The sequence below is a fragment of the Andrena cerasifolii genome, chromosome 14 (genome assembly GCF_050908995.1).
Source record: "Andrena cerasifolii isolate SP2316 chromosome 14, iyAndCera1_principal, whole genome shotgun sequence".
NCBI classification, from domain to species: Eukaryota; Metazoa; Arthropoda; class Insecta; order Hymenoptera; family Andrenidae; genus Andrena; species Andrena cerasifolii.
Window position 1 is genome coordinate 4,921,585 of NC_135131.1, and position 21,091 is coordinate 4,942,675.

A 21,091-nucleotide genomic window follows, 5' to 3' on the forward strand; every position below is an offset into this window, starting at 1 on the left:
AATTCGAAAACCGGTTTTTCTATAAACCCTAGGTGTTTCAGACGCTTCGAGTAATTTAGTAAAACAATGGTAAATTACTAAATTACTCGCCACTCGACTAAATTACTCGACGTATACGAATCAGCCTTAAGGGTTGCAAATCGGGACTGCCACGGTATATACAACTTCAAAAACCAACCTACAGTAATTTACACCAAAACAGCACCTACATAAATAGCGTTAAATAGCACCTACAACTATCAAAAAGTCCTGATCAATTTTCCTCCAAAACAGAGCTGTGTGCAAAAATTTTCCGCTCAACACTTTGTACTTTTCCACACAGAATCTCCGCTTTCCCAATCCCATCACCCCCCGCAATCTTGCGCGAAATCTAGGTACAAAGTTTCCCCGCGCGCACTTCGACGAACCCACGCCACGATGTGCTGTTATCCCGCTCCGTCGAACTTTCCGCAGGGAAACGGCGTTCGCCCGCTCCCAGGCTCGGAAGTCGTTGGACGCAACCAGGTGTTAAAAGTCTCGAGAACTAAGTAAGCCTGCGCACGCAGTGCCCGGGGGTGCCGCCGGCCACCCTTCCCGCGGCGAGCTACCCCCGTGACTACCTCTGAAACTCAAACTTCGGCGCGCCGTCGAGCCGGATCGGTCTCTCCCTCTCCATCACGTGCCACGACGGGGGCGAAACTAGGAGGCCGCCGGGACCACGCACACGATCGTCCATCGCGATGGCGCGAAACGCTTGACTTGACAGAAGGCAAGAGCAACGCGTCCGCCGCGACGATGCTATACGGTCCGCGACGAGACGCCAGTGAGATCGCGAAAGATCGGTATCCCCGATTCCAGCCACGGTTCGATCCCTCACGCGCACCCCTGTTTACCATCCCGCGAGCAGGAACGTGAACCGGGTGAGACGGATATCGCGACGGCCACAACCGCGGGACGATGTACGGCATGCTGTTGGAGTGCGTGCAGCACTTCGTGCAGGTCTGTAACCGCGAATGAGCAAGATTCTGTGTGACACGTTTCTATGTATATAGTCCAGGTCCCTGTCTTCTTTTGGTCCACGTGTGTTTGCGACGTGCCCCCTCTTTTCACCTGCCGTGGCTTTTTCCCTGTTCACGCGCGTCAGACAGTGAGCCACGGTGAAGTGTTGCTCCGAGACGGACCCGACGGTTTCGTGGTCGAAAATGAATAGGATCGGCGCGGTGCGAAGAGGAGAAGGAGAAAAAGGAAGCACGTGCACGGACCAGTTAGACCTGATCAGGCCAATTCCTGCCAATTGAACGGGCGATGAATGTTTCTGTCAAATAAGATTGATATCGGTTCCTTGTTGAAGCTTCTTGGGTTCTGTTTGGTGCACGCCGGGTGCTAGGCATGTTTGTTAATCGTGGTGTGTCTTTTGGAGCGAATAAGGCATTTTTACTTGTCAGTTGGGAAAGTTTGAGATTCATGGTGGGTATCTGTCCTAGTCCAGTGTTGGTGGAAAGAATATCGGTGGCATTAGTAGGGTGGGTTTTGGGTGATATGTTCAGCTAAAGCTGGGAAGGAATGAATTAGAGTGCTGTATAAGAAAATACGTGGATCAGTGAGTTTTCTACTTTGCGAGAATTAATGTGAGTTGTCGAGTAGGTAGTTGTATGGAATGAAGTTTCGTTTGGTATCTGAGAACGCTTTCCTTTCAGATGTTTATTAGTCTTTCTGACGATGTTCAGGTTATATACTACCCTCCATAAGTAGCTGGACACCTAGCTAATGCTGTAATAATATAACTATTTTTAAAGAAACTTAATTTTAGTTGAATGATTTGGTATGATAGAGGAACTATATTTTACCACCAAATGATATAAAAACGCTGAATATTCCTTTCGGTTTTTCAAAGTTTCCTTTTGAATTTCTTCCCAAATTATTTTTAATTATGCCCAATGCTGGCTTTCAGAATTTCAACACTTGGTCTTGACTTTTTTGTCAAATTTTTCATCAACATTATTTCTTAATAAATATTGCTTGTGTTGTTCAATAGTAGCTTAATGTTTGTAAAATACCATAATAAATCAATCAAAATATATTTGTTAGATATATCAGAGATATCCGCAAACACGTGTCCCGATACATTTGAGTTACTCAATACTTAAAAGTTAAATAAATAACAAATTAAACAATTAAAAAACATTAAAAAAATTTCAAAGACCGATTATGATCCTACTATACTAATTTCTTCCAAAATCCTCCACATCGAAGATTCTCATGCATTCCAGGTCGTGTTGATAAATTCAGCTCAGTCAAATGTTGACGTTGGAAATAAATGTCCTGAATTCTTCCCCCGTCGTTCACTTCTCCCTCTCTTTGCAATGGAGCTATCGGATCACCGTGAAATCGTGATTCGAGGGAGATCCTCCCTTTTGTTGACACGACACAGTAAATATCTCACTCCCAGGTCGGATTTAGCACTAAGTTTATAGCGATAATGACGCGGCACCAAATAGTGGATGCATTGACGTGTTTATCGACGCGTGCCAGGCAAATTATTGATTTATGGTGTCGCCCCAAAATAATCAGTCGTTCGCGAAAAGAGTCACGTGCGTCGTGGAAGGAAGTGGATTCAATGTACCAAACAAACGACGTACCTGAATATGGATGGACTTAGACTTCCTTTCGGTGCAACACCTTAATTGTACGAAGTTTTAAAAATAGCATCATCCTTCCGGCACTTAAGGACACCTGTGGACATTTTTCCCCGATATTCTGTTCACGTGTCATTGACAACCACCTTATTATTAATTACTGCAATGTTTCTTAAGAGATATTTCTATTATACTCCTGATCATTCAAAAGTTGGAATCTGCGTAAGATCTATGTGAGCCTGAACGCTCTGTATATGTACATTAGATACTCAAGGAAAATAGTTAAAAGTATAGACAAAATGTAATTCATTACATATTCATTCATAATTCATTACATGTATTCATTACATTGAATAAAAAATTCTTAGTCAACATAAGTGGAAAAAAAAATTAAAAAAAAATTAAAACCGACTTCAAATTAATAAAAATGCACTAAAAAGTAAAAAAGATTTGTTTTCCCTTATTTAATCTACGACTCTCATATTTTTTAAGTCGACGCCAGATTTACACAGAGCAATTGATGAGGCGTCGACTTAAAAAATATAAGAGTCGTAGATTAAATAAGAGAAAAAATTATTTTTTTACTTTTTAGTACATTTTTAATATTTTGAAGTCAGATTTAATATTTTTTTAAAATTTTTTTATTTTCAACTTTTTAGTTTTATATATATTGACATAACATGCTGGGGAGATATACGGGGACAAACATAGAAAAAATACGAACGAGTCGAATCTATAACCTCCTCCTTTTTGAAGTCGGTTAAAAATTAAATCCTTTGAAGTTACAACTCAGTTTCAGTTTGGTGCTGTGGTTTGTTTTGTTTTGTTTATTGTATGGAAGGAATAAATAAATATGTTAAAGTATTCTTTCTCCGATGTTTGTAATAGGAATTATAAATGCTCTTTTCCAAACGTGGTTCGTTTCGTATCACAAACTAGAGTAAGCCTTCTAGTACTCATTGTCTGTTCATGACAGACCTATTCTACTTACCGAGGCAAGGAAACCTCGCGAGCTCTGGTTCTCGAGAGTTTTCATGCACCGCATTGCATTCCGACACATCATTTCATTATTTGCAATTAAAAGAAATCTTATAATAATATACAAACAGGAGTATCTAATTGAGGAGTTGAAATTGTAAACGATGTAAGTGCCAGAGAAATGGAAAATTATTTTTTTATTGGAAAATAATGTAAATTCCATGCTGAGGTGGTAAACGCTGCAAGTGCTAGAATAATTTATTTCAGTTTCAAGGGCTGTCGCGAGATAAAGCTGAGATCATAAATACCAATATCACTATGGTTGAAAAGACAATATTGAAAATTTCCACTTAACTGGCACTTGCATCATTTACCATTTGAACTCCTCAATTACCCCAATTAGATACTCAAATAAGAAAGTAGAGTTTCAAGTGGCTGATCTCAAGTACCTAATGCTCGTTAAATGGTTTGTAATAAAGAGGGGTGTTTCTCTGAAAATATATACTTGTAACAGCCACGAGTATTAGTAAAACGAGAATAGAAGAAATATCAATTTAATACGCATAATTTAGATTCATTCCAATGATGATACTTGCAATTAGAGCAGGCAAGTTGTACATTATCATACCAACGAATTGTTCTAATTTTCGTGACACACGCCCAAGATTCGATGTTATTAAATTTCGACGACCCGCTTCAAGAAATCTGCGTGTCCATTTGGTATATTGAATCTGGGGTGGCTTCATTAGTGTGGCGACCGTATTCATTTTCGTGACCAAAGCCATTATAGAGGGAGACACATTGATTATCCAATGGAGAACCAGAAACTGGCTTGATTGTGGGAATCAATTTATCGTGAATGCGTGGTACGAATAGCTTTTGGTACACTTACTAATACATTGCTGCATACTAAGTAATCGCTTTCTGAATCATGGCAGTTTATCTTCTACGTCTTAAGTACACTATTAATGGCTCGTTTTATGTATTCGATGGTTGTATTCCATTACTAATAATGATTATGTCAATAATTAATTTAAATTGTGCGTACCACAGTAATCAAATAACCATTTAATCATTTATCCAGCTTGATTAACTTAAATAGCATCACACTAACAATAATCGCATATAATTAAAAATACATTAACCCTGCTATGGCTTCTAGTTCAACTACACATTTAATAGAATACCAAAAAAACACACACACACACACACACATGTCAGTAACAGTCTCCTTATATTTTTCTCATAATTAGAAAAATTTTTAAAGAAATGAAAATTCGATTGCGTCGAAAAGGACTCGAGGAGCGTAGCAGGATTAATGCGACATCGACGTGAAAGGAGAAAAAGACTGCATTATCAATTTATTATTCTCAAATTGCACTCTAAGTAAATTATTTGTCTAAGGTCCTCTTCGAGGAAAAGAAAATGAAATTAACTTTGACTATGCTCGTAATCTTCAAAGTAACGTGTAATATTCTGCCCTTTATTTTTCCTGAGGAAGTACAATGGAAGAAGAATACTCCCCCGAGTATAATAGAAGCGGGCATACACCCCATCCTTTTATATCCTCTTTTCTCGCTATGTCTAAGCTACTTCCAATGGAAATCGATCACACCTTCTGCGGTAAGATCTGCGTGAATGAAACGTAGATGTAACTAAGAAACTTGCTTCCACAGCGTCAGCGACACATCTGTTGATAGCCACAGTGTGACGATAAAAAATTTAAGGAACATTGACACTTGATATTAATATCCAATGACAAAATATTCTAAAACAAAAAGCGTTCCGAGCCACTTTTTCTTACCCGACATAGCGCTGCATTAAGGATCACGCGTGCACAACTCTTGAGCAACATTTATAAACTATTAACACTAAACTTGATGAAGTTTACACGATAGTGTAACTTATCAATATCATAATAAGAAAGAGAAGACGTTAACACTGAGAACAAACTTCTCGTTGCAGTTAGAATATGGCGAAGACGTGTGGCGTCAGCTTCTGGAGAAAGCTGATTGCAAGCACATGGTTTTCAACACGCGACAATTATATCCGGACGAGCTGATGACCAAATTGGCCATCGCGTTGGTCAACCACAGCGGCGATTCTATGGACAATGTGATGGAATTCTTTGGCAAATGTTTCGTTCGGTTTTGTAACAACTTAGGGTAAGCAAACGAAAAACAAACAATTGAAAATATTTTAATAAAGCCAGACTCTCTTCTATCCCTTGTTTAATCGCTTTCGAATTAAAACAATCGAGAAATACGATTCGAATATAACAACATTGTTAAGCAACGTACACAGCGCCGTAAATATCGAGAATAGAAGCAAAATATCCCTCTATAGTTCGCATGCGCTGGGACGTGTGTCCGATGGGATCAATCTGTACCACGATATTGAATTTAGGATCTCGTTAATTGAACCGTTTAATTGCCACTGGTTTAATTACCAGGCCGAGGACTGCACCACGTGCAATAAATTATTACCAGCGGTAATGACTGCGGTTCCATTAAGGGGCACGATTAATTAATGTTTCTCCCTGTTCAAATTTAATGCACCCATCGAGCCACTTTGAACTGCGAATTATTGAGAGCTTATCGCCGCGATTAAGCTTAGCCATTCTTTTTAATTCGTAATTCACGAGGCAGCTTGTCACGGACGATTTGTTAAATTGCCCCAATTACTCAGCACTTCAGAGACAAGGATCGGGTGGTGCCCACGTTTTATCAGCTTTCGTGCCTCTGGGGAGATCGTTTGAGCATTAAATGTGAAACATGATCTGTGCGATTCGTTAGTGTCGGAAACTGCCTATAATTGCAGACTTGTCTATTGGATCAAACGTGCCCCAGTTTCCTTTAGTGTTTTTCTTTTTGTTCATAAATGTTATTTATTTGCGTCAACGCTGCGTTTCTTCTTGGGAGTGTTTGAAAAACGAAAATAAAGATTCCCCTGGGTGGAGCCTGTCAGAAGGCGAACTGACCGACTCCAGTTTTTGTAAAATTTTCAATTTCAGCGTTTAAGCACGTGATGTTAAGTTACCAATTGCTTTTCTACCTTTTATTTGCTGGGGTTGGTTAGTTTGGCTTCCGGGAAGCTCAGTTATGGCTTTATAATAGGTACGCTTGCACAGTGAAGGCCACCGGTCGTTACCTGTGCGATTTTTTACAAAACGTCGACAATATTCACATGCAAATGAGATTCACGTACCCGAAAATGAAGAGCCCCTCGATGTACACTACGCACGTTGACCCGGAGGGCGTGGTATTGGTGTATCGAAGCACTAGGCAAGGTCTCACGCACTATCTCATGGGTAATTAAATTTGTTCGGAGTTAATTCAACCGAGCAGTGTAACAACAATTTCATCCGACGCTTTCAACAGGCCAGCTGTTTCAAATAGCGAAAGATATCTTTGAGACGGACTTGAATATCACAGTATTAGAAACTTCGAACAATATACCTGGGTCTAGGAGCGTGATGGTTAAATTTAGAATCGATTTCGATAATCGAGAATATGTAAGTAACCCCACTACTCCATCTACGGTATTTTGAGCATTTAAATGTATCATTATAATAGTTTGACGAATTATTTTAAATAATACAATTTGCAGAAAGTTGCTTCTTCTGTAACATTTATGAAAATCTGGAGAATATTTTATTATCTTTTACCTCCTCAAATGTTACGACTTCTGTTTACCCTATAAAAAATGAAAAATATTGTCTGTAAAATGAGAATGTTTGAAGTCTTAGAGCTACTAAAAATGTGGAGGATAAAAGAAATTTCGTAATTCGTGACTGCTATTTTTTACATTTTTCTTTTTTATGATTGCGTGTTCACGTGGTGATTTTGGTAATTATTAGATCGCGAAGACCAACAGAATGAAAGTCCCGCTAGGTCGAGAATTAGCCCCAGTGTCCTGCATGTTTCTTTTACGGCTCTTCCCGTTTGGGGTGGTGATGAACAAGGACATGTACATACTGGGAATCGGTGACAAACTGCAAGCATGGGGCGATTCAACCATGTTGAACAAACACATCACTGAAGTGTTTAAATTACGTAGGCCGAAAGGGATTGCCTGCACCTGGGAAAACGTAAGGGACCATTTTCTACGAAATACACGATTACGTTATTAGTTCGTAATACTAAAAATTTTGGCGAAATATCACATGCTCAACATAAACCTCCCATATTTCAGTGAAACATTTGTTTACTCTGTCATTTTTGTGTAAAAGGGATTTCAATTGTTAGAAATAATTTAGTCGTCAGATTTTCAATAAAAGTCAATTGCGTCTGTTCCTCTTTGTCTCTAAAGCATTACGCACAGTAAAATTTGGATTTGTTTAAATTTTACACTTTAATTATCTGATGAAATATTCAAATTTATTTTACGAATAATACAAGTAAAGTACAAGCTCACTTTATTAGTTCCATACTTCCCAACAAGTGTACCAGAAAATTATCAAGCTATCTTAATAATCGACTATCATTTTGCACCATCACTTTGGGGACGTCCTTAAATTACGCGAGGGTGCTTTTGGTGATTGCTTACCCTCTTCCTCCCTCGGTATAAGAATTCGTAAGATTTTATATTGAGACCCCCTCAAAAAATTCTTTTAAAAGTTAATATAACACATGTAACTAAGTTTCGGTAACATTAATGATAGAATTTGTATTTATTCAAAATTAGGTTAAAAAATATTAGTTAAGACCCTACCTGACCCCCCCTTGTAAAAAATCATAAGAAATTCGCGACCCCCTCCCCCAAAAAGCCTTACGTAATTTAAGAACGTCCCCTTGCCTGAACAGCTAATTGCACTTTAACGAGTCCTTTGACGAGGCAGTAATTCACCCATCCACCACCGTCGCGAAACTTTCAAGGGAATAACAATACACGCTCCCTTGGGCAGGTGATGTACCTTCATTCAGTGATGTTCGAGCTAGAGCTGATCAGATTAAACGATAATAATACATCGTCGAATCCAGAGAATATCGCGAGCACAAGCACTGAATTGGACAGACGTGGTAGTCAAAGTGGTCGAAGTATCCTGCTGAAGGGGCAGATGAGATACATCAACGACATCAAAGCAATCATTTTCCTGTGTAGCCCATTGTAAGTGTGCCAAAGTCTTACGATCCTACACAAACAATGCCATTAAACAATGGAATGAGAGTAACAAATAGCACGGTTCAACAGAATCAACAGTTTAGACGAACTGCTCAACATGGGCCTGTATCTGAACGACTTGAATCCCCATGGCCTGAGTCGAGAGCTCGTCCTCGCTGGATGGCAGCATTGTGGAAGGTACAATATTATTGTTTAATAACCTGGTGAAATTAAACCAGCTGTTATTACGAATCGTTCTTGCGAAACGCTACGGTGCTCGTGTACAGTGGTGGTCAAAAGAAAATTTGAAACTCATATTTTCTCATGTCTACATCACTGATTTATTTTGAGCAATTGTATGGGATCAGGAAGAATTTGTATATAGACTAAATAGGTGGCAAATTTGGGGCGGTAAATTTTGGACAGAAGAAATTGATGAAGGTTTAAGCACAGAGGCTTCAGACAACTTTAAAAACAACACACTTTTTTCCTGTAACAAATTAGCAGGACTCATATGTGAGTTGTCATATAGAATTCATTTTAAAATTGCTGCAACTCTTTTAAATTAAAATATTTGATGATGTTTCCCGGATAAGGCGGCAAATGCTTGTCAGCCTGGGGGTGCCGAATGTCTAAATCCGCCCCTGTATGGGATACACACTTTAAGATACAATTCTTTCTAATGGAACTATTTTATTTTGAGTTTAAACTTCCCTTTGATCCCTACTGTAAACCCTGTTCCTTGCGAATCTTATGCAACAGATTGGAGATGTTGTTCGAGAAGGCGGAGCACAGATCGATCGAGCTGGAGAACAGTTACGCGCTCCTGGATCGGTGGAAGAACAAGAGCGACGACCTTCTGTACTCGATGATCCCACAGACGGTCGCTGATCGATTACGCGCTGGCGCCAGTCCTCTGAGCACCTGCGAGGTATAGTACGATCGAGGGAGGATATTAAATGCGTGACGACATATAGTAAACTCTCGCTATGGGCTCGTCTCAACTACGCGTTAAGCGCGCGACGCTATCCCCACTTCTTGGAATCATTCAGTCGAGAGTGAGGGAACCCGAGAACGACCGAGAGAGGGCGAATGAGTCGATGTGACGTTATAGTGCCTCCCCGAGATATAGCTACCAAGGAGAGACCCACTCAAGTGGTGTGCAATGAATACCATTGAGGTTACAAGCCGCCAAATCTAGCCTGTGCTTATTTATACTGATTTCAGACAACTAATATCCAAAACGTGCACTGAATACGTCCCTGTGCGTTTGAATTGCCACCGAAACATTCGGAGGCGTTAAGGATCCGAGCCCTGCTGCGTTTAAGAAATTCGCTAAATCTCGAAGAGGCACTATACCGTCTTCTACGAGAGGGAGAAAGTACGATCTTTCTCTCGTTTCGTCTTTCACGTGCCTACGCTCTGTCTCTCTCGCGCGCCATCGGCGGCTTGGAATCGTCGACGCTATGCGTTAAGCGCTCGCCACCAGGCCCGATCGCGCGCCCATAGCGAGAATCTATTGCACAGTATGAACAATTTATCGAGACATCAATAATTGCAGACTCTGAGAAACCTCTATTCAGAAGGAACAGAAGCATTTTAATATTCCCGTAATCTTTCACAGTCATTCGAGTCAATAACCGTCTTGTTCTGCGAGCTCTGCGACTTTGACTACTCGACCATCGAGGGCGCGATGGACATCGTGTCATCCATGAACGCTGTTTTCTCCTGCTTCGACTCTCTGATGGACGAATATAATGTGTACAAGGTGAGTACGCGTAATACAGTTTTGTCTCGGTATAAGTCCAACGCTCTGGGGACAGGCCGATCCCAAGGGCGAATCTAGGGGGGGCTGCAGCCCGGGCCCCACTTTCTAGAGGCCCAATTTTAAGCCTTCCATTTATGTGATACATAATTGAATGAAATTTTGTTTAGTGCTTTTTAAATAATGGGCCCCTGGAAGGTTTGATAGCCCTGGGCCCCAAAAATCTTAATCAGGCCCTGAACGAGCCTATAACGAAATGGTATGCTATTCGACCCTCTCGCTTATTCTCAGTCTCTAGCACTCACCGCAGCCACTGTAAAAGAAGTAGTGGGGACATAAATGTACTTCGAAAGTATCAAGGGACCCGGACTTATAACGGGAGAATGCTGTACAGGGTTATCCACTTAACTCAGAAGACACGCGCGAGAATAGATGCCTTAAGGTTTTCCTATACGCGACTGGATACAACATCAAGAATTTCAAACTCGATTTTCTCGAAAATGAGGCGTAAAATCAAAAAAATTTATTAATTCTTATCGACTTATTTACTTGTTATAAGTCGAAAAGAAACAGTAACTTTTTTTTATATCGCGCTTCATTTTCGAGAAAATCGACATCGAAATTCTTGACGCTGCATCCAGTCGCGTATAGGAAAACCTACGTTCACGAGGCCTTTTTCAGACAATCACCTCGACATTTCTCCTCAGGCTCAGGGGGGAACGACGCAGAAACCTTGAGTACACCCAAAATCCAATTTCCTCTTTTCACAGTGACTGACTACTTGGTCAATAATTCATCTGTTCTCGCGCGTTCCGAGTTGAGTGGATAACCCTGTACATAGGCAACACTGCTTTACGATGCTTCTAAAGGCGAAAACACTTAGGAAACAGGCGTAAAGCACATCTACGTATATTCTTCAGGGCGGTTAATAGGGCACATTTTACTTTTACGACTTTCAACAGGTAGAAACAGTTGGCCGAGTTTACATGGCGGCGAGCGGTGCACCCGACAGAACCGAGAATCACGCGGAGAATATCGCGGACGTTTCGTTGCAATTACTAAAACACGTTCGATCGCTTAAACTACCTTCTGGCCTCGACATACAAATTCGCATAGGTAATTGGCTACAGTATCTGCCACGACTTGTGCATGCTTTTCCTCAAATATGTTCATCCCCACTCAATTTATTCCCTTTTAACACTTTCCCTGGCGTCGGCGTGCTTCCACGCTGCCTGTTAATATTCTTCCACGTTGATATTTTTTTAAAAGCACCGACAGCATTGTTCTTAGTCCCTGAATGGTTGCTTTGAAAGTAACTGAGTCTACTTTTCTGTCAGAAGTTATTGCTCGAAAAGGCCAGAATAAAGAGTCTAGCAAGGTAAGCATGAGCAAACGGCCCCCGTGGGAAATTTTGTTGTTATTATTTGCCAAAAAGTGCGCTTCACTCGAGACTTCACAGAATGGTGGTTCAGGTGAGGAGCATTGTTTAGCAAATAATAACAAAATTTCTGACGGGTACCGTTTGCTGATGCTTACCTAGCTAGTCTCTTTGAAACGGCACTTCGCCAAAGCTTGCGCCACTCAAAGTGTTATTATATATTCTTCTCGGAGAATGGCTTCCCGTAATATCATCCGAGGTATCGAGTGAAAACGAACACAATCGAGTACAAGCGTGCTCTACTTTCTTAGGAATCCATTCTGGACCAGCTGTGGCAGGTATTGTCGGGATCAAAGTGCCTAGATATTGCTTCTTTGGCGACACGGTGAATACTGCTTCCAGAATGCAGACGACCAGTCTAGTAAGTTGCCTTATTGAACACGAATCCGAGAGTAACTGGATCATAACAGGGTGGGATAAAAAGAGTGGTATAAATTTAAATAGCTTCTTTCTGAGTCTACGTTTTAGAGAAAACTGGATGAGAAAATTTTCTTCGAATCCATAAACGTCAGTATTGCCATTGATTTATTAATTTTTAATACGATAAATACTACATAACTTATGTAACGTCTCTGCTCAAATATAGATCAGTATCTATGCTTCAATACACAGGAGTTTCTTTACACAGTTACCTTTTTCAAAAATGAAGAAACAAGCGTACTGAAATTTATTTTTAACCAGATAGAATACTGGTATATTAATCTATCTCTGATCTCGAAATTCAAATACCTGTATTAAACAATATTCCTATTAATCACGAACAAAGAATGAATCATAATCCCTGTTTTCTGCTCCACCAAAAATCTGCTGAAATTTCATAAAGTGTCTAACGTTCTCGAAAAAAATCTGTAACTCAGCCAGGCAAAGTGCACATCTCAACAGACGTTAAAGCGTTATTGCCCCAAGATCGCTACCGCATCGAGTCACGCGGGTTGACTTGGGTCAAGGTGCGTATAACGGAGAAGGCAGCTTCGCAGGTCCTTGTCCGCAATATGCATAATTATTTATTGTTCCGCGCAGGGAAAAGGCAATATGGAGACATACTGGCTGTTCGACGAAGAAGAGACGGACGTTGAGTCGACAGTAGAGGAAGCTACTCCGCCTGAAGGACTTCTGGTCACTGATGTTTAACGCGTGACGAAGCGGTGCATTACACAAGGCTGATTTTCTTTAAAAGAATCTTGATTTTCTTAAATTGCTCTGCACCCTAGTAGTCAAGGTGGTTGGATATATTCAGCTTCCTGGATTAAGTACAATGAAGATCACTTTTCTGACAAGCAATTCATATGCGCTAGCTAAGTCGATAGGTAAGATCACTCAGCATTTCATAGTTTCATGGTAAAGTACTGTTATAGATTTAATACAGTGGGGTATCCTCTAACAAACAGTTTTTTTCATTAAATCAACACATATTACGTTACATTAAGGATACATATTAAGTTCGTTGTGAGTGTTTTGATTTAATTAGGGAAACTGTTCGTTATAAGGTCGTTCATAATAAGAGACCCCAATGTACACACTCCATAAATGATTGTGAAAGGTACTTTAATCGAAAATTTCGAATGGTGAACATTTTAAAAATCCTGGGTTTACAGTTTATGAATTAAAAATTATGAATTATGAATTATGAATTATGAATTATGTATTATGAATTATGAATCATGAATCATGAATTATGAATTATGAATTATGAATTATGAATTATGAATTATGAATTATGAATTATGAATTATGAATTATGAATTATGAATTATGAATTGTGAATTCTTCAAAAAATCATTAAGTACAATGACACATCGATTGATAGGAATTCAAAAATCATTTATTTAAAAAAGAAATTGTCGTCAGAAAAGTTGCTTAGATCTCATTTGCAATTATTTACAATTATGTTTTTTTTTAAGATAGATTTAGCGAGTAGGAAGACCTGTTGCACTGAATTCTTTATTCTTTTCCTTATATTCTTTTCTGGCGTCTTTTTTCCTCATTTCACTCCACGTTGCAGGTTTAACTAAACGCTGACACTGCGTCTCCACAATTACACTCTGTGTCTTTCCTCTGGCAGTACTTTCTGCTTAGTTCCGTATTCCGTTCTCTCTTCCCTTTACCTAGTACTCCTACGTTCTGTACATTTCTTTATTTATAGCGTAATAGAGACAATATTATTGTCGTTATTTATTATTAAAATCTCATATATAGCGTACTTCAATGTAATAAAGTAATCTCATACGAAACGAGTACCCAGAGCGGAACAATAGTATCGTAAAGTAAACGAAAATCTGAGTATCACTGGAAGCTTAAGCCACGATCCCACGTGCCAAAAAACGCGGAGCTCTAAACATTATAGAAACCGGTCGAAAATACACTGAACTATAAAAAAACTTCTAAAAAATAAAATATCGAAGATAAATCGTTGAATTATTATATATAGTGTACTGTAATCAGTCTTTGATTTCTTGGTTTCAACATATTGTAAAACAATGCTGAGGAATTAAAATGCTCCTTCAACACTCGTGGCTCAAAAGCTAAAATTTTCAACAACAACAAAAATGACCTTAACTGAGTGTTTCAAAAGTGTTCGCTATGCCACGTGGGGATGTGGCTTAAGGGGAACACGCGCGAAGCGTTCGACTCCCTTTTCCGCATGACAAATCGACGCCTCGCGCGAGTACCGCAATAGGTACGTGAATTTTCACCGAAATTCCAACTCGAAATGAACAGAGAAAGTCCGATGACTTTCTTTTTCGTACGTTCAATGTTACGAGTCTCGTCGGGTCGAGGCGAGGTACGTGCCTTAACTTTCAATTGTCACGTCACATATATCATAACGTCTGTGTCAACGTGTAAGATAGAAAATCATGTATAACGAATACAAAAGCTACTTTCGAGCCCTGTATGGGCGCGGGGTCGGTCACAATCTACATATATTAAATAAATAAGTATGTATTAAAGAAGTTATTAAATTAAATACGCAGAGTTCGCCTTTGTGTCGCACTGGGTGAGTTCAAAAGGGTGTCACAGCATTCACAGATACACTCTCTACTTGGGAACTAGGAAGTACGGCTGTAACGAATATTGGAATAATTTAAGTATTCGAATATTCGAAGAAATTATTCGAATTATTCGAATTATTCGAATTATTCGAATTATTCGAAATTGTTCAAATTATTCGAATTATTCGATATTATTCAAATTATTCGAATTATTCGAATTATTCGATATTATTCAAATTATTCGAATTATTCGATATTATTCAAATTATTCGAATTATTCGAAATTATTCAAATTATTCGAATTATTCGAAATTATTCAAATTCTTCGACTATTCGATGTGAAATATTCGATTATTCGAATAATTACAGCTCTGCTAGGAAGTATCTTCTTGCTAAATACCAAATATGACCTCTTTTCAAGCTAAACAGTGTCCAAGTTACTAAATCAAATGGAAGGACCTTGTCAACAGATTTTCCTAATCTTCCCAGCAAACGAAATGCTTCCTTATTTCCTTATTCTCAAAACTGGAGAACAAATATGATTTGCAGGAAAAATGGTAAATTATAATGGCGACTTATGATTTGTGTAGCTTCAAAGTCTATAATGGTAACATTTTGGACACCCATTTTGAAACACTCGGTGCGCTCACCACACTCGCTTCGATCTAACTGCAAATTCGTCGAAAGTTGCCGGATCGTGACGAGAGATATCCCATTTCATCAGTGTTGCAATGTCCTAAAAACTGTACCTACGCGATCCTGAATATCCACCTCAATTAATTTACGCGACTGTTCGCGAAGCGGTGCAACCGTTGAGTATTGTCTCCTGCGAGTTATTAACCAACCGAATCGAGACTGGATCAACAGTAACAAGCATCCTCGGTGTTGCGTTTTATCCACGTCAAGTAACGGTTCACCCTGCTGTAAACGCCAGGGTAGCCAGGCTGCGCGCACCCTTCGCCCCAGGACACGACTCCTGCGAACGAAATTTGTAACCGTAGTCTCCTAAGAGCAAAGTATTGTTCATGATCGAGAAACGGAGTGCGGATCTTACCCACTATGTCGTACGTGTCGTTGTTGACGACGTGCAGAGGCCCACCGCTGTCCCCCTAATTAGGATAGCGGTAATTAGAATTTTGAACGATACTTTGTTCACTTAAAATTATGAACAACACTTTAGATCGTTAAGAAGAATATTTACATAAAAGATCATTACACGTATATATATATATTTTATGCAGAACAATGTGCGAGGATGTTGTAGCACCGCAGAAGACTAAGTAAAATGACATTGGTAAATTGTTTCTCATTTATTACCTGGCACGAATCCTTGCTTCCTTCTTTGTAACCGGCGCAAAGCATATTGTCCGTGATCCGACGCGATGGATATTTACTGGCACGGCACTCGGTGTTCGAGAGAATGGGGACCATCACTTCCTGCAGAGTTTGGGACACGTCGCCGGATTCTTTGACCGCTCCCCATCCGGTCACTACACCCTTCACGCCAGCGAAGGTTTTCGCTGGGGAAAGTTATTTCGATAAATGTGCCATGTATTAAGTTTTCTCAAATAAATGCAAGTACTAAGTAAATTAATGTGATTTACAAGCTTCTGATCTTGCTACGGTATTCTAAACAACCTCAGCTCTAAAGGAGTTCCTTTTTTTATGATAACGCTACTGTTTCTTGCAAAATGTATTTATCATCCTATTGTCTTCCTCTTGTGTATTATTTCATAATTTTATAAATTTCATGGGTTCACTGTACTTTCCGAGTGAAAGCGAACTTGGTAGAATAAAAATTTCGCGATTAGCTTCTCTGTCGCCAAGACTTACATTTGTCGGGAAGACACGCGGGCCTCGCCTTTCCCACAAATCGAATGGGCTCTTTTAATCTGACAAGTGCGATGTCGTTGTTATAGTTGAAGGTCGAGTAGCCACTGTGTTTCATCACTCTGTCGACTTTAAATTCTTGCGTGTCTGCCTCCGTTGTGGAGTTGCGATCGTGCTCCAATATTCGCACGGACATCAGCTTCGTGTCAAACCTGGTGGAATTATTTAATTATTTATGATGCGTGTGTTTTGATGTACAGTATACAGTAGTGCACGTAGCTGTGTATTTTAGGATAGATCTATCGGAAGGATAGAGCCCCTGAAGCGGAAAATCAAGTCACCTATCAACGCAGTGGGCAGCTGTCAATACGTAACGAGAATTGATAACAGTGCCGCCACAATAGAATCGTCCCCTAAACATCATTAGAGCCATCCATGGATATTGATTAACTTGTGTCTCTGTACCTCCAACTATACGCTTCTGTGTGTTCGTTAGGCCACATTCTGCGGAATTTTGTAACGCATTGCTCAATTTATTTGTATTCAACTTTTTCCAAAATTAGATTACTATAGGGTTTCTTTTTTTTTAAGATAGTTATCTAACAACGGAAGTTCGAATATCCGAATATTCTGATTTTTTTGAAACTGTGAAGTATTAGGCAATTTTTCGTTTGTGCCCATTTTCGGTTCTTCAGGGTGTAACATCCCCTAATGATTTTCGAGTATATCTTGAAAACTATGGTAGATGTAAAAAAATTGTTATAAAAATAATTTAACGACTTTTTATGCTCTATAAAACAATGTAAACAAATTGTTTAAAAATTGTAGTTTAAATAAAAAATCCTTCGTCATTCCAAATTTTAAACAATTCGATTGCATAACTTTATAGAGCGTAAAAAGTGGTTAGATTTTCATTGGAATAATTTTTTTATTTTTATAATTTTTTTATTTTTTTTTATTTGTTCACTTAACCGTAAACATGGGTCAAAAGCGACCCACCATGGGCGAGGGTTAAAGAATCTGATTTTACGAAGTCACATGGAGATAGATCGAATTTTCAATTGAAGTGTAAAATGTAGAACATCTTTACATACTGCAAGGTAGACATTTTTCGCCATTCACTGGTTTCGGAAGTTCAGTTGTTGTTGCTGCTGCTGCTGGTGTGGGCCCGATTACGGTTACGAAACCGTACAACCATTCCCAAAAATTTTTATCGTCCACGACGGTTGAGTTGGTTAACGTGATATTCAAATTGTCTTCAGTGCTGATGACAGGAGGTTGTGGCTGCAATCAGTATTTATTTCTTCCAAATTATTTTTAAATTTAATTGCAGGATTAAAAATTCGATATAACTTATAGAGGTTTAATTGAAAATTAAATGATTTGATTCATTACATTAAAACTTGCAATTATCTGATTGTAAGTAAAATTTGGCTACAAGTTGCTGCCATTTTTGGAGAAATTATTCCCATACAGTTGGGTGTAGCAGTAGTTCGATATTATTAAACTTTGATATAGATTTCTTAGTTAAAGAAAGCTTGAATAACAATTATTATAGCATAGTTGAAAAGTAAACTAAATAGAACGCATATAAACATCACTTTGAACACAAAATGGAGTGGTGTTAGTACCAATCAACATTCCTATAAATTTATTACCGTTACCCACTTCCAACATAAAACACCTCGACTACGCAAAGTGGAAGAATAAACACTCTAAGCAAAGCCTCTCAAATTCATCAGCTATCCACGATCACAGGAACTTGCAAACACTCTTCCTCCAAAAAGTAGAGACACAACCCCCTTATCTTCCTACCCTAGATCCAACAACATTCCATTACTTGTCACATAAACTCCCCCAAAAAGCCACCACATAGAACAGACTCTATTTACCCAACTCGAACTCTTCCAAAGAAGAAGACTTTCGTCCCACCTGCTCCGAAACCTATCTTATTCTATCTCCTTTCTGCTATCCACCCAACAGTAGCGAAACCCCGTGGCTGGCGGTAAACTCTGAGCTCTGTCAAAGAACGACCGTGGAGGAGTGGCTGAGGACAGTTACTTACGTCCTCGCAATTAACGGCACACGCCATCGTGATCGCCAAGAGCGCGCAGAGTATCGGCCGAGTGCACATTGTTATCACTGAACACCTTATCCTGGTTGCACGGGAACGGGATTACTGCGGATGGATGGACACCTCGGCTCCGAATAAAGTAGCCACCGATTCGATTGAAGCCGATACACTTCCTGCCAAGGCGGCGTACACTTTCACACAAGACTTCGATTCGCCCGTCACATCTATATTTATACGGAATAGTGGACGGGCGAGTAGTCGGAGTGAAAATTTAGGCTAACCGTATGTAAATTTGCCACGAACAAACACTGCCGGGTGAACATCGCCGGGCTCCCATATACCCGCGATACCGGTTCGCTAAGGATGTGGTGTCCTGACCGTTTCAGGCGGCGTTGGTCCCCTTGTGTTTCTTTCCTGTTCCCTATTCTTACTTTCCTCTTCGACGCGGTAAAGGAGGATGTTCGTGCACCGCGGTTTGGGGGCAAGAAACTGGTACAGCGAAATCGGTCCGCCGTGGTTTGTGGAAAATTCTGCTCTGTGGTATGGCAGGAGTGCGCGAGTACCGGGAACTTACGGGCTGAGCTGAACTCGGTTCGACTGCTCGAGTTGAATCGAGGCTTTGAATTTTCCGGGACAAACTTAAAATAATAATAATAAGTAGAATCGTTTTATTAACGGAAGCCCTTTGATACAAAATTGAAGAAAAGAACAAAATGAAGTGAGCACACGAAGCGAACATGATTAACAAAGTATAAGAGGAAGCAAGCACAGAAGGGAGGCATGGAGGAAAGCCTACCATGCATTAGAGATTTCAGACTCACAGCATTAGTCAGCTATTAATGATGTTAAAGATAGATTGTTTAAACGAGTTAAAACGAACTGTTTGAAAAAAATGCGAGCTATTTCAAAAATACACATGGCTCGAATATTCCTTAGCTTGAAAATTATCGAATTACTCGAATATATTCAAACAGATCTCCCACTTTTGAGTTGTTCGTAAATATTCGAATTGCTCGAGTTACTCGTAAATATTCGAATTACTCGAGTTACTCGTAAATATTCGAATTACTCGAGTTACTCGTAAATATTCGAATTACTCGAATTACTCGAATTACTCGACTTACTCGTAAGTATTCGAATTACTCGACTTACTCGTACGTATTCGAATTACTCGAGTTACTCGTACGTATTCGATTTACTCGTGTTACTCGTAAATATTCGAATTACTCGAATTACTCGAATATTAATGTATTTACTATCAAATGTTAATCCAACTGTAAGGAAGAAATATATAAGACGGTAGTAACTGGACGTTATTCGAAACGTCGCGAAATTAAAGACCTCTAACAAATTATATTTATTTAGTATTTTAAATTAAAAACAGTGTAAAGTATTCAATCTGTCCCAAATATCAAATTTTCTGCAAATACAGCAGGTGTCCTAATACTTAGGAGCAGCACTGTAGACATGGCTGCTGGAAGGATGACAGAGTTTATGGTCAATTGTTCATCGCTCGTTTATACGAGATTCACCGACAGCAGTTTTATGTAAGTCGACTTATCAAAGTTCTAGTTAATGCCGGGAGAACAAGATAAGCTGATGTAGGACAGACGAGTGTATCTCACCTGTAACCCGCGACAGTGGGTCAAGGTATATGGGTCACAGCACCCTCATGCGGGTGGGACATTGCTTTATTGTTTGGATGTATGACTAACGTTATCAGGGGCCCTGCCTTATTTACGCTTATCGCCAGGGTCAGATCGTCACCACGATTTCAGGCTTTTTTCACGGACAAGATAAGCCTCAAGTGGATTACTGTAATAGCCCATAAAACATCTGCCCACATCAGCTGAGGACAGGTTTTATTCGTCAACGCTGTAATCAGATTATCAAAATGTGTTTGATTGTTTCATCAAATCTATGGTCGATGTGATTTATGGGCTACTTAAACGGTAGTAATACAATTTAAGTGTCAAGTAAATTAAAAAGACATGATAATTTCAAAATATGTGTTTACTTGTGGCGAAATTTATAGTAGATTATTTTGACCAGAGTGTCGACACCTATGTTTTCACATCTTCTCCATGAATAAAGAGTGGTAATTATGTCCCTTAAACGTTTCCTTTAGAAAACTTCAGCACGAGAGTATAACAAATCAAACACGACATCTTCCTTCCCAGAAGACATTTAATTCCAAACCTATCTACAGTGGAAGGGAAATTTCCTTAAACATCCCCAATCCTTACGATCTCCAATTTCTCAGTAAACAAATTAAAGAACCAGTAAGCGTGTCACTAT

At 39.4% G+C, this 21,091-nt stretch overlaps 2 protein-coding genes across 2 annotated transcripts in view; one reads left to right on the top strand and one right to left on the bottom strand.

The window, feature by feature from the left end:
• The first annotated feature begins 368 nt into the window (after positions 1–368).
• The window catches only part of LOC143376598 (soluble guanylate cyclase 89Db), a 29,207-nt gene continuing 8,484 nt past the window's right edge, over positions 369–21,091 (top strand). Inside the window, exons 1-13 of the mRNA XM_076827089.1 lie at positions 369–978; positions 5,559–5,758; positions 6,710–6,903; positions 6,974–7,107; positions 7,453–7,683; positions 8,500–8,702; positions 8,787–8,894; positions 9,459–9,627; positions 10,321–10,464; positions 11,424–11,577; positions 12,151–12,260; positions 12,757–12,850; positions 19,496–19,511. Of these exons, the coding sequence (XP_076683204.1) occupies positions 937–978; positions 5,559–5,758; positions 6,710–6,903; positions 6,974–7,107; positions 7,453–7,683; positions 8,500–8,702; positions 8,787–8,894; positions 9,459–9,627; positions 10,321–10,464; positions 11,424–11,577; positions 12,151–12,260; positions 12,757–12,850; positions 19,496–19,511 (1,799 nt within the window). The 5' untranslated portion in view covers positions 369–936. The remainder of the gene's footprint in view (positions 979–5,558; positions 5,759–6,709; positions 6,904–6,973; positions 7,108–7,452; positions 7,684–8,499; positions 8,703–8,786; positions 8,895–9,458; positions 9,628–10,320; positions 10,465–11,423; positions 11,578–12,150; positions 12,261–12,756; positions 12,851–19,495; positions 19,512–21,091) is intronic.
• LOC143376680 (trypsin-1) lies at positions 15,076–19,215 on the bottom strand. Its single transcript, XM_076827265.1, has 7 exons — positions 18,785–19,215; positions 17,814–18,003; positions 17,061–17,223; positions 16,723–16,931; positions 16,207–16,409; positions 15,944–15,998; positions 15,076–15,865 (listed from the first exon to the last, which is right to left on the bottom strand). Exons 1-7 carry the CDS (start codon positions 18,851–18,853, stop codon positions 15,750–15,752), a joined length of 1,005 nt encoding a protein of 334 aa, XP_076683380.1. The 5' UTR covers positions 18,854–19,215; the 3' UTR covers positions 15,076–15,749.

Bases quoted from the DNA above. Each gene is read 5' to 3' on its own strand.
- LOC143376680 (XM_076827265.1), bottom strand. From the start codon at position 18,853: ATGTGCACTCGGCCGATACTCTGCGCGCTCTTGGCGATCACGATGGCG. The intron at 16,932-17,060 runs GTGACTTGATTT...TAATTCCACCAG, and splicing joins GCTGCCCACTGCGTTGATAG to GTTTGACACGAAGCTGATGT. The intron at 15,866-15,943 runs GTAAGATCCGCA...TTTCGTTCGCAG, and splicing joins CGACACGTACGACATAGTGG to GAGTCGTGTCCTGGGGCGAA.